General features: G+C 48.3%; 1 protein-coding gene across 7 annotated transcripts in view; it reads right to left on the bottom strand.

Moving 5' to 3' along the window:
* The window catches only part of FLI1 (Fli-1 proto-oncogene, ETS transcription factor), a 121,548-nt gene that overhangs the window by 25,472 nt on the left and 83,130 nt on the right, over nucleotides 1-12,946 (bottom strand). For all 7 annotated transcript variants that reach the window (XM_060304285.2, XM_060304286.2, XM_060304287.2 and 4 more), the window contains 2 exons: nucleotides 11,970-12,173; nucleotides 3,726-3,791 (listed from right to left, as the gene is read on the bottom strand). In XM_060304285.2, the coding sequence (XP_060160268.1) occupies nucleotides 3,726-3,791; nucleotides 11,970-12,173 (270 nt within the window). The remainder of the gene's footprint in view (nucleotides 1-3,725; nucleotides 3,792-11,969; nucleotides 12,174-12,946) is intronic.

Below are 12,946 nucleotides of genomic sequence, written 5' to 3'. Positions count from 1 at the left end.
GTGGCTGCATCAATTTGCATTCCCACCAACCGTATAGGAGGGTTCCCTTTCCTCCACACCCTCTCCAGCATTTATGATTTGTAGGCTTTTTGATGACGGCCATTCAGACTGCTGTGAGGTGATGCCTCATTGTAGTTTTGATTTGTATTTCTCTAATAATTAGTGGTGTTGAGATCTTTTCATGTGCTTTTGCAGTTTTTATTGTGGTAAAACATATATCACATAGAATTTACCATTTTGACCATCTTCCAGTGTACATTTCAGTGGCATTAAATAATTCACGTTGCACAGCCATCACCATCAGTACTCTGTCATCTTTCCAAACTGAAACGCTGGGCCCATTAAACAATAACTCCCCATTCTTCCCTCCTTCCAGCCCCTGGCAACCATCATTCTACTTTTCTGGTCTCTGTGAATCTGCCCATTTAAGGTCCCTCCTATGAGTGGAGTCATACAATATTTTCCTAGGGCATCAGTAATTTTAAAAAGCTCTCCAGCTCATTCTCTGTGCAGTTAGGAATAGAGGGTAGTGCCAAGCAGGGGTTATGTATGAATTCATCTTTGGGAGGAGAGGATAGTGCAGGGATGTGGATGGAGATGTTAGTAGAAAAACTGCAGGGACAGAGAAAAATAATGGAAAAAATTTACATCTCCACCCACACGACATTTAGGCAAGGTATTGCTTTCATGAAAAGCCAGCTAGAAGGGAAAGGCTGTGTTTGTCAGGGAGACTATCTGAAGTAAGGGATTTTGAATCCTACACCCTGGGTTTGAATCCTTGTTCTGCTGTTGAATAGCTGTGTGCCCTTCAGGGAGCCATTTAATAGTCCTGAACCTCACTTTGCCTGTCTGAAAAATGGGGCTAATTCAATCTACCTCTCGGGGAAGTTGCCGGGCTTAAAAGCAGAGGCAAAGCACGTGAAAGTGTCTGAGGCATTGCAGAATCCTATATATATGACAGTGGCGGCTGCATTGAAAATGGGTAGCAGTTGCTTCCATTCTAATTTATTTTCTTAAGTGCATTAGCCTTGGTATCCGGTAGAGAGAGCATAATTGTTCTAGCTCGGTCCAATCTGTGACCATAGAATATTTAATTTTGGAAAAAGCTTAAAAACTGCTACAAATGAATTTTTAAAATCTAGCCTTACTTCTTGGGCACCAATAACCCTTAGAGAGTGCAATTGTTTTCAAGAGACAAGCTGGAAAGATGATTATGCCATTTTAAAGTAAAAAGACATACTCATTTGATAAGCACATTGAAGAAGCATTCATAGAAGCATTTATCTCTTCAACTCTTTCTTTTGTGCTTGATGCCAGCACCTGTCCTTTGTGAAATAAACACGTACACTCATGCACACACACACACACACACACACACACACACACACAGAGCTCTGGTCCTCTTGTTGGACTCGGTTTGTTTGGGGCTGTGTATGTGCCTTATTCAAACAAGACGGAGCTAAGGTTGCATGACGTCTTCTCTTTATTTTTCCATTTAATATTTTAAGAACCCAAGATAGCTATTAGAGAAAAGCAGAAGAGAGAGGTGGGGAGGAGGGTGAAAAGCAGGGAGAGAGGAACGTGGCTAGCTTTGTCTTGCTAATGTACTTTGTTTTGTGGACGATGGGCCGTTTAGACAGATCCAGACCACCTCAGGAGGGGGAAGGCGACAGAGCAGCAAGACAACTCAAGTGGAAAGCTTTACTGGGGACAAAAGCTGCACCTGCAAAGCGCAGACGTAACCGTTTCTGGAGGCCAGGGCCGATGCTGGGAGATAAATGCCCAGCACCACCTGACTGAGGGCTTTGCAGTGCGCACTTGCCTGGATACTGCAGTTCATTCATTTCAGAAGAGAGGCAGCTCCTGCGAAAGCCCCAAAGAGCCCAGCGTGGCATTACAAACTCACAAAAGGACCGAGGGAAGGAACAGCAGCGCAGGTAGGGGAGAGGCTGAAAGCTAGGACCCCTGGAGGAGTAATGAATCGTTTGTCAGCGCAGTTCAACCCAGAAAAACTTGCTTCTTAACGAAAATCTGTATTTTACGTCCAATATCAGCTATTCTCTCATAGGCTCTGCCCCCAGAGTCTCCCTGGTTAATCCTGGTGGAGTTAGCAGGTCCCAGCCTGCAGAACTGGAGGAGTTTTCAGGGATCTCCTGCCTCCCTCCCTCCCTTCTTTCCTTTCCTTCTTCCTTCTCTCCCTCCTTCCTTCCAAGACATGGATCCCTATCTGCAGACGAAACGAAGTTCAGTAAGTGAACCAGATCAGAGCAGAGGGGCCCTGGACGAAAGCAGACCCTCACCTGCAGCAGCCAGGAGCTCGACAGTCAGGGGTGACTCTTACTGGTTTAGTTTGGCCCTTTTATTTGACAGGAAACTGAGGTTCAGGGCATGAAGTGATTTCCCCAAAGTAAACCAGAGGTGCTCCGACCTCAATCTAATATGTTTGACACTGTAATATATTTTGTCTCTTATGGACATTTGCAACATGATGGTAAATGGGTCACCTAATAAAATGTGGCTTGGACTGTATGATGAGTCAATATGACTTCAGATTTTTTATGGCAAAAGCCAATAACTCTGACTTTGAAAGAAAACAGTAGCAGAGACTGGCCCAAGGTGGGGTAAGAGGTGAAGAAAGTCACAGAAAACCAGGAAAGTTTACAAACATATTCATTATGTTGAATTGTTCCTCCACAGAATTGTCTGGTCATCATCTGATTATAAATTGTTAAAAGGAAACAGGAAGTCTAATGTGATCGAAGGTGTGAACTTGGTCAAGACACCCAGGCTCACTGGGTCTCTGTTTCCTCCATAACCGAAAACAGTTTTGAACCAAATGTCTCTAAGATTCTTCCCTTAGAAGAGCTTTATGTTTCTCTGAAATATTATGCTGTGCTAACTCCATGCAACCAATACTGAAAACTTCTGCCTTCATTCATTCTATGCAGCAGGTGTGCCTTAAAGAAAAAGTATTGAAAGAGAGAGAGCCAAGGAAGAGAGTGCCCTTCATACTCCTACTCATCCTTCAAGGCCCCACTCAAAATGCCCCTCCTCCATGGAATTTTTCTTCTGCCTCAGGCAGAATTTTTTCACTCCCATTTTTTCTCCCTTAAACCAGGTACCATGAATCATTCACTTGTTTAAATGCCTGGAATCTAACAGTGTCTGGAGCAGGAAATCTCCACAACGTTGTTTCATGAATAAAGATGCTGAGAAATGTATTGTAATGTTTGCTAAAACCCTCACTGGCGAAAACCATTGGCTGAGACCATTTTCCTTCTCTTTCAACCAAAGCAAAGCAACTAGACCAAATCTCCAAATCACCACTTTAAAAATGAATTGATATCGCTTAAATTTCTTACCAACACCCCCCTGAAAATATGACATTGCAAGAATCCTTGAAATCTTCATTTTGTTTCCTTCAACAAAGAAATCCCCCGCCTTTTGGTTTTGAAAGTGAGCAGCATCCGTTTCCTTCCAAGAGCTTTCATTCATGGAGTAACAACCTCAAGTCGCATCTTTATGGAATTATCACAAGATATTTTACAACCTTGTCATGTTTTTGCAATGAGCAGCATAAGGGGGATCAGCTTAGGCTTCTAGAAAAGCTGAGTGGACAAGAGAGTTGGGACACACACCTGAGGTTCCCCCACCGCAGTCTTACCATCGTGGGCTGTGCTGGGCTGGTAATGAGGACAATTCTACATGTGAGAGAACAGACTCACCTTCTTTGACATTCAGTCGTGAGGACGGGTCCGTGTGGGAGGTTGTGTTATAGGCCAACAGTGAACCTGAAAGGCGAAGCAAACGCATCAGGTTATAACCAAGACACTCTTCCGAGATCAAGACTAGGAGATGGGATGAGAAGTGAGTGGGGAGGGCAGGAGACAGGAGAAGGATGGAAGGACAGATGACTGAGTCCTTGAGAGAAAGAAACAGTTAATGTCACCCATTTGGGGGGCCAATCACGCAGGACTGTAATAGCTTCCTGGAGTTAGGGTCTGAGGAAGGTAGGACAGAATCCTCATGGGCGGGACACACACAGCCCTCCCAGCAGCCACGTTTAAGGTTCTAGAGTTCTTGGGGTCCACACTATGTCATAGCAGGAACACAGGGCTGGGCACCATGTCCTGGTCCTTCGACCGACTTCCCGTGTGACCGTGAATGAGGGACTTTACGTGTCTGGATCTTGATTTCTTCGCCTTGAGCTACGAAAGGGGGTGGCAAACTTTTTATACAGACCAGATAGTAAATATTTTAGTCTCTGCGGGCTGAAGATGGCCTCTGTTGCACATTCCTCTTTGTTTTTGTTTTGTCTTGTCCGCGGGCCAGCGCTGGCCAGATTGGACTGCAGCTTGTATTGCCACGCCCTGGAGGAGAAGCCCGGCCACTTTCTTCCCACTGTGATGTCCTTTGGGTTTACAGGTGGGCAAGGTGCTTGGTGAAGGGGGTGCTAGGAGCTGGGAAAGGGGTGGGGCTGGCAGCGCTCCCTGGAGTAACTCTTGTCTCCCTTTATGCGTAGCTAAGAGAATACAACTCAACGTGAGGCGTAAGCCGCTGAATTTTCTGTCATCACAGGGTGCCGATATACAACCTTTTAGAATTAAATGTTCATGCAGAGCTACTTTTAGCAAGCACTGAAAGCAGTTCTAGTCTAGGCATTTTCTAGTAGATTTAGTCTGGGCATTTTCTTTTTTTTCTTGTTGTTGCATGTAAAAAACTTCTCCCTTCTTTCCTAAAACTAGACGTGTGCCTTTGTTTCCAGCAAATCCAAGAGCTTTATTTTGGAAACGTAGGCATTTTTGTCGTCCTCCTTGAGGCTCTCCCGTGGAAACTCTGAAGCACCATCAGGTGGGCTGGGATCTGCTTTTATAAGCTTTTGACATGGGTGCTGGGAACTAAAACATCCTTCTAAACCATCCTTTGCCTGCTCCCTGGGACCGAGTGGACGGACTCGGGTGCCAGGGCCTGGAACAGGGAATGGGCTGTCAGACACTCCTATTTTTAGTCTCAAGTCCCGGAAGGGACACGGGAGTGGAGTGGCTGCCTCACCCAGCTGTGGGCGTTTGGTTGCGTGCCTCAGAGAAGCTGTGCGCCCTTCCAGGCCAGATGACGAAGAGAGAATTTTGGAAGAGTCATCCAACTGCCTAGAACCTCTGACTTTGGGCTTGAGCAACTATTCCTTTCAGCTCTGCAACAGTTCCAGACAAAAAAAGCAGAGGGGTGGTGATGGTACTGAGAGAACTCTATGCCAAAGTGTGGCTGTGTGGAGACACCTCTAGAAAGGAGGCGGTCATGCGCTTGGAATAGCCGAGAATCAGATGCGTTTGGTTCTTCCATTCTCAAAAATATCAAGGACAAAGTGATTCCTTGCACTTCGTTTAATATAAATTTTTATGCACATGAGAGTTTAGAATTAGACCTGCTTCTTATCACTTACTAGCTTGGTGACCTCCATCCATTTACCCAATCTCTCTAAGCCATAGGGTCCTCCTATATAAAACAGGCTAATAATAACACCTACCTGATAAGGTTCTTATGAGGAGTCAATAAAATAATACACACAACTGCTCGGAACAGACCTTGGCTCAGAATGAATGTTCAATACACGCTAGGTATTATCAAGACTATTTTTGTATCTTTTCTCCCACAGACACAACAATGACACACAATAAACTCTTTATAAAAGAGTTTGCTGGGCATTTGCCTTGTTCTCTGGAATTAGAGTTATGAATGGGTTCTGCTGCAATAAGAAATAATCCTCCATGACTGGAAGGAGGTTAAGAAATGGAAACAAGTGTTCCAAGGGAAGAGAAAACAGTCTCTGGAGTAAGACCAAGAATGTCTGCCTCTCTGTCCCTGACATTCTCGGCCTCAGGCGGAAACCTCACGGCTGGAGCAAATAAAGAAAAATGATGGTCTCGGAGGACCGAACTGCCTGAGTCATTAGTGCAGATGTAGCTGAGAGCACGAAGCTTAGATAAACCGCACTTATTAAATTTCCCCCTCGGTGAAAGTTCTTCCTTGGGCACACGTGAATTCCAGAGGAAACTCCCAGAAAGCCAAGAGGAAGGGTCGTTTGACCTCTGCAAAGCTTGCATGAAATACATATTTCATGGTAACCTAGGAGAAGGATTTTGCCCTGAAGACTGTTCTTGGTTCAAATTTCACTCCTAGAAGGAGAGGCTGCCTTCCCTGTGGAGGGGCTGATTTGGGGTGTCTGACCTCCTTCCCAAGGGACCAACTTTCCCTTCTCTCCTCCCATTTTTTACTTAACCAGTTCCTCAGGCTACAGAGAGTGGCAAGGCACACTCTTTCCTTAAAGGAATTTGTTCAGATGCAAGAAGGTCCTCCCTGGAGCCTGACCTCTCACTCTGTGGCTTTGGATATCTCTCTCTCCTCCTTTGAGTCACCTTCTGCGTGGGGCGAACACCACCTTGTCAGAGGAAACAGGCTGTGATGCTAGGAGGGGAGCCAACACTCTCGGGATGCTTGTCGTCGTGCGCTGGATGCTTTCTGTCTATTCTCTCACTTAATTCTCACACAGATGATGAAATCAACATTCAGAGAAGTCAAGTAATTTGCCCAGGATCACGTAGCCAGAAAGCCCAGGAGGCAGGATGCCCATTCTGGTCTATCTACAAAATCTGCTCTCAGCCCAGCAGACCCTGCAGCCTCCAGGCTAAATCGAAGAAACAGACAACACTCACCTATGGTGTTGGAATCAAGACAGTGGCTGCCTTTGGGGAGGAAGTGGGGGTGATGGAGTGGGGCACACGGGGGCTTCTAGTCTCCCCCTTGACCTGGAGGGACTCATATGAGTGAGTGGATTCACTTTGTGATAATTCCTTGACATGTGCATTTATGGTTTTTGCACTTCTCTGTCTGTGATACTTTAATTAAAACGTTTGTTGCCTTGTCTGTTTACGTATTTACATGCACATGAGGGCTTCTATGTGTATCTATGTATTTGGGGCCCCGCAAAGCACGGAGCAGCTGCTGCTGAGAACGGAATAGGCTCCCCAATGGGAAAGCACAAGGACAAAATAATTTCCCGTTGTCGCGTCCACCCGTCACTGGTACAGTATTTGGGATCTGAGAGAGGATGGAAAGGAAGAGTGAAGCTTGCAGGTGTGGGTGGAGCCCAGCAATCGGGCTTTCTCCAGCTCCACATTCCCACGAGCCGACCTGGCCTTCCTCTGGGGCACCTGCAGACGAGACAACGGCCGTCTGAGCGCCAAAGCCTTTGTCTCCCGCCTTGCGGACACCTTGCGCGCCCCACTGCCAGCCTCTGGAAACCGGGCTTCCTTTTCTCTGCACTGCCATCAATGGCTCTGGCTGGAGGGTGCAGGTGGGCAGGGAGGAGGAAGGAGGCTCTGTGTTCTTTCTTTTAAAATTTTTTAACATCTTTATTGGAGTATAATTGCTTTACAATGGCGTGTTAGTTTCTGTTCATAACAAAGTGAATCCGTTATACATATACATATGTTCTCATATCTCCTCCCTCCTGAGGCTCTGTGTCCTGAACAACAGGCCTGGCTGACGACTGAGTCCCGGGAAATCTGGCCTTTTGTTCTCCTTCACCGGTCAGACCCGGCCTGGAAGGGATAATACTTCACTGGCTTAATTGCCCAGAGCCATCACCTTTGCCGGAACATCTGAGGCGGCCGGTGGGGACACCACAAAACGCAAAATGTGTTTTCCATTATGTTTAAATTAAAAATGGGAATCAAGATAGATACCTTTGCTGTGGTCTCCCTGTCACCCCATATATTTCATCTCTCTAGCGCTGCCACTATTCCCAAACGCATTTGCTTAGCATTTTTCATGGGTCAGACGCAGACAGACAGACGGAACACAACTTTCTGTAAAATGAACAAAGGCTCTTTCCTTCTGTCTCTGCCCGCCCCACCCAGGACCTTTTGGACTCCCAGAAACCCCAAACTCCCCCCAGCGGCCCTGGGTCTGAACTGCCGTTTGGGGACAGCTCCCACTTCCTTTGAGGTCCGTCCCAATCTTGCCTTGTGACACCCAATCTCACTTCCCGCAGCCCGAGACTGTAAATACGGCCTCTGCCTGCATGAGATACTGAAAGGGCTGCCCGTCAGGTCCAGAGTGTGGGGCGCCGCGCGGAAGAGAGACGGGCAGAGCTGGCGTGCAGATAGGTTTGGCTTAATCGGCCTCATTCCAGGAGGCCACAGGGAAGTTTTCGGAAAGCATTTATCTCTGGGTACAAAAGAAAACAGAAAATGCTGTGGGGAAAGCGGCCTGGCCCTCCACACAGGAGCCCCAGGGGCGTGAGGCTAATTCCACAGCAGGGGAGGGAAAGACCGGGTGACCCTGGTGAGCGGGCGCTGTCTGTGCAGCCGGGCCTCTGCCCTCAGAGCGTGAGGCTGTGGGCATAGCTGCACCCCGGGCCTTAGGAGGCCTGGGTCTCGGACACCAGGCTGCTCTCCAGGGGCTGGGCACGTCTGAACCCATTTCCGAAGCACTCCAGGCCTCATTTGCTTTGACTTTAAAATGGGGATTTATAATTAGTTGTCCATGGTGTCCACAAGGGGGCACCCTGTCTGTCCCGTAAAGTGAGTGACACCTGGGCAGACGCAGCCTGAGCCCGGGTGTCCCCAGGAGACTCCGGAATGATCCCAAGAACTGTGGGCATCTCCCCAGACCCGGCCCCCACTGTCCTCCTCCCATTTCAAGTGCAGGTGACATTACAGAGGGATGTAAGGTACAGTCACTCCGTCTGGGCCAGCTGAAAAGCCAGGGTATGGAGAACAGGAACCTCCAGGCAGGCCAGGTAAATCCTAGCACGAGACAGGGGGGCTCAGGACACTGTTATTTCTTCTCCACCCTGGAAAATACATTTTCAATTTGAAGTTTGGTTTTTAAAATTTGAAAGTATAGCTCCTGTTCTGACAACCCGAATAAATACTCGAGCACCTTTGGTGAAAGTGTAAATCTGGTGTCAGAGCTTCTCAATCCTACCATGTCCTTTTTTCTACTAAAGTCCAGAAAGCTCAGACGCCTCTGGAGAGGCGCAGCTGCCTTGCAGTCTTCTGACCCGGGGCTAAGTTAGAAGGGCTCCAGTTCTCTTCTATCCACTCTCCTTAGCCCCACTGCACTTCCTCCCTCTGTGCTGAGGAGCTCAGCTCTTTTCCTTCCACCTCTTGCCAAAGTGGAACTGTTTGAATGCCACCCCCTCCTCCACGAAAGGACATATGACAATGCACGAGGCATTAGCACCCTTCTCCCGGCCTCAACTCAGCTGCCCCAACCTCTCCCCAGAGCCCTGGCCTCCCTGCCTCCACACAAAACATCCACTGGAAGTAAGTCTGGAAAAACAATATGGTGTTTGCAGGCAAGTCGGTGGGCCTTGCGGGGTTCCCAGCAGTCCTGAGAGCAGACAGCCACCATGCACGTGACCTCCTGCAGGCGTCTCAGTGGATCCCCCCCAACCAGGGGTCCCAGAGGCTGCAGCTGAAAGTGGACCCCAATTAACAAGAGGCATGAATCAAAAATTGTTTCCATGATAGCAGATCATTTTAAGTCTAGGTTCCTCAAAAGGCCTCTAGAGCAGTACAACACTATGCTGGGGCAGGTTTTTTTGAACCTTAATACAAGTATTTTAATTTTTGTTTTTGCAGGCAGACATGGTTTTGCGTCGTTGCTCAGACCCCTTTATATTTTGCTGTTGCACTCAACTTTGTCTCATATATGTGCTTTCTTCATCTCCACTCAACTCTGGAAATTTGCTCCGCTAATAAGCTCCTTTCTGGAAACTTCATATTATTATTGCTTTGGGGGCATCTTCCTTAATTCTACAAATACTCTTAGAAAGAACGAAGAGAAGAAATCCACCCTTTTTCATGCCCTGCGACATATACCCAGAAACCCAACCCTCTGGCGTCCACTTCTTCCCAGCCTGCTTATTCCTTTGCTCTTTCTTATCTGTTCTCCTCCGATAGAAAGCCTCCTCAACAGTTACCCACGACCACCTTATGAAATTCCTTGGCCTTCTGAGCATAGGTTGGTCTTGCTTCAGGGTCTGTGGCTTGGGTTCTCCTGTGAGAGGAAGTCCCAGCGGGGACTTCAGTTGTTTATGGACCCGCCAGAAAGCAGGGCCTGGGATCACACGGTCTGAATGGGCTCTCCCCACATCAGTCAGAACGTGCTTGAACATGCCCTCAACAAGGGCATCTGATAACTGGGCCCTTTAAGTGCTCCAAGCTCTCTGTCCACACTGCCGTCCATCTCTTCTCCCACAAAGTGATTCCCAGACCTCCCGCCGTATGACACCAGGAGGGGCAGAAAGGCAGAATCGGTCAGCGTTTTTGCTTTGCTGGTCTCTCCTTCTCATGCCCAGCTTCTGTGTGCCCACTTCCACCTCCTGCCCTGCCCAGCTAGCATTACTGCAGGACTCTGTGCAAAGACCCTTTCTAAACAAATTCTATAAACACTTAAAGAAATACAGATTGTTAGAAAATGCTCATTCTCCAAAGCTCAGAAAAACTGGGTGGAAAACCGCCTCCGTTTTTGAAATTGTCATTTCTTGGGCTGACCTCATGCTGCAGCAAGACTCAGACATGAGGTCATTCCTCTGGTGTTAACATACACGGCATCACCCACACAATCCCACTGCTTACCAGACGCCTCGGAGGGTGACTGGGGAGCCCAGAGGCACCAGTGGAAACTTCCGAAGGCATTTTCAAATTCTTTCATTTTTACACCCAGGGTGTGTTGCCCCTACCCCACAGAGTACACTGTTGCAGGAGACAGATTACAGGAACGGTGAGCTGAAGACCCACTGGACAACGGAACACAGAGGAAGAATTAACTAACCCAGAGCCCAGGAGACCAGGGAAAGCGGCCCGTGGGCACTGTCCAAGGATCTCAGCGTTAAACGGGCTTTAAAATCATCAACCTCATTCTTTCCGAAGCTGAACTCCTGCAAGCTTCCCAGCAGCCACGGACAGCAGACACTGCACCCTGAGGCTGCCAGTGGATCTTTGGGCAGGGCTGACTGTTAGAAAGCCCCCTTGTAGAATGAATCCACAACTGTTTTCCTGTAGCTTCCACTTCCCCATCTTAGGACCATCTTTTCTGGCCACAGAACAGTCCTTCGGTACTTGGGGTCACCGATATACCACCTGTATTTCTGGTGAAGAGTTCAGGCTGAGGTTATTAGCACGTTTATCAAAATTCTGTTCTGATGTGTATGTTTCGTATCAGATGAAATTCATATCAAATTGATGGGACTTGGCAATAGGGAAGCCTCATATCGGATAAATCCTTTGAACAACCGCGCACTTTCTTTCATCAACTCTCCCTTTCCAAAGCTCTTTGCCTTCTGACTCTGCCAGGAGAAAGCTTCCGACAGATCCTAACCCCCCTGCAGCATCTGCTACACTTCCTGTTTAGTTGGGAAGGGTGTGTAGGTAACAGCGGGTAAAGGTGGGTTAGGGGGTGCCAGAGTGACCCCAAGAATAAGAGGAACTTAACGTGTAAATATTCCAAAACGTAAATCTAGAGTTTACTGTAGGAACTTTAAATCATCGCTCCAGACAATACCAGCCAGGGTGTCCATCTATTTATAGTTTGGGGCAAAGTAGTTTCTGGAAAGTTGTTCTCATGGGAAGAGTGTGACTCGCCTCTGGCAGACTCCACGGGGCTGCAGCTCCCTACTTTTTCTCCATTCCTCGTTTTCCTTCCCTTGTCATGGCAGGACTGGGTCAGTCCCCTCGCAGGGTCTCTGGGAGCCCGTGCGACCTTGGCAACTTGACACCCAGATGGGCTGCTCCTATAGCAACCGCCCAGCATAAACCGACAGCCCGGGACCCTATCTCCTTTCCCTGGGCTGGCTCCGTGGGAACCAGTCTTCATCCTGAGCGGCTGGGCGGAATTCTCTCCCAGCCCTGGGGGCTTGGGCTGCAGCCCCTGGGGTGTAAGGGAAAGGACCAGGTACTTACTTTCCCTGAGGTAGCTGAGGTGTGACAATAGCACTTCCGTGTTGTAGAGGGAGGTGGCTCGGAGGAAATCCTCCTTGTTCAGTTTACACAGTTCCTTGCCGTCCATGTTCTGGAAGAAAGATGTGTCGATCTCCATCAAGCCGTACTCCTTTATCGCCCACTCCAGCCACTGCCTCACGTGCTCCTGCGTCCACAGCGTGGGGTCTGCAGGGGAGATGGGCTGTTAGCAAGGCTGCAGGACGCAGGGTTCCACCCCTTCTCTGTCTCTGCCTCTCTCCTCTGTCTTTTCCTCTCTCCCTCTCTCCCCATCTCCAACTCTCTCCCCTCCCTTCCTCTTCCCCTCCCTTCCCCCTCCTCAGTCCCCCCTCCCCTCAGTGAGAAAGTGGTTCCCTCCCAGATGGTCCTCCCAGAATGCCCATCCGGCCCCGTCACATCTGGCGCTGCCTGAACCACTTAGCGCTCTGGAAAGGTTCTTAGACGCCTCACTACGCAACTGGACAGGACGTTCTCTTTAAAGCCTTTGGAGGGCAACCGAAATCTCTGCCTGAGAAATGGTGGCATCAAAATGAAAACAAGCACAGTTTCCAACGCCCAGGGCCACCATCTGTATCTTAAGAACATCAGTGATTTCACGGAAGAACAGTGATCTCTCCGATGGCTGCAGAAAAGAAGATGTACGTGGACACTTGGACCACAATTCCATGTGTGCATTTGGAAAACCCAGTGGTGTTAGTCTTAATAACTTAACCCCAATCTGGTTTTCTCCCTTTGGAGACAGCTGTGTTGAAATTTCTTTAAAATCATCCTGACAAAGTTTTTAGGATATTTAAATCCCCAAAGATGGGAAATGGGGAATTCCCTGGTGGTCCAGTGGTTAAGAGTCCGCCTTCCAATGCAGGGGTCACGGGTTCGATCCCTGGTCTTGGAACTAAGATCCCACATGCTGCGGGGTAACGAAGCCCTCGTGCAGCAATGAA

The sequence above is a fragment of the Globicephala melas genome, chromosome 8 (genome assembly GCF_963455315.2).
Source record: "Globicephala melas chromosome 8, mGloMel1.2, whole genome shotgun sequence".
Taxonomy (NCBI): domain Eukaryota; kingdom Metazoa; phylum Chordata; class Mammalia; order Artiodactyla; family Delphinidae; genus Globicephala; species Globicephala melas.
This window is presented reverse-complemented; position numbering and strand designations above follow the sequence as displayed.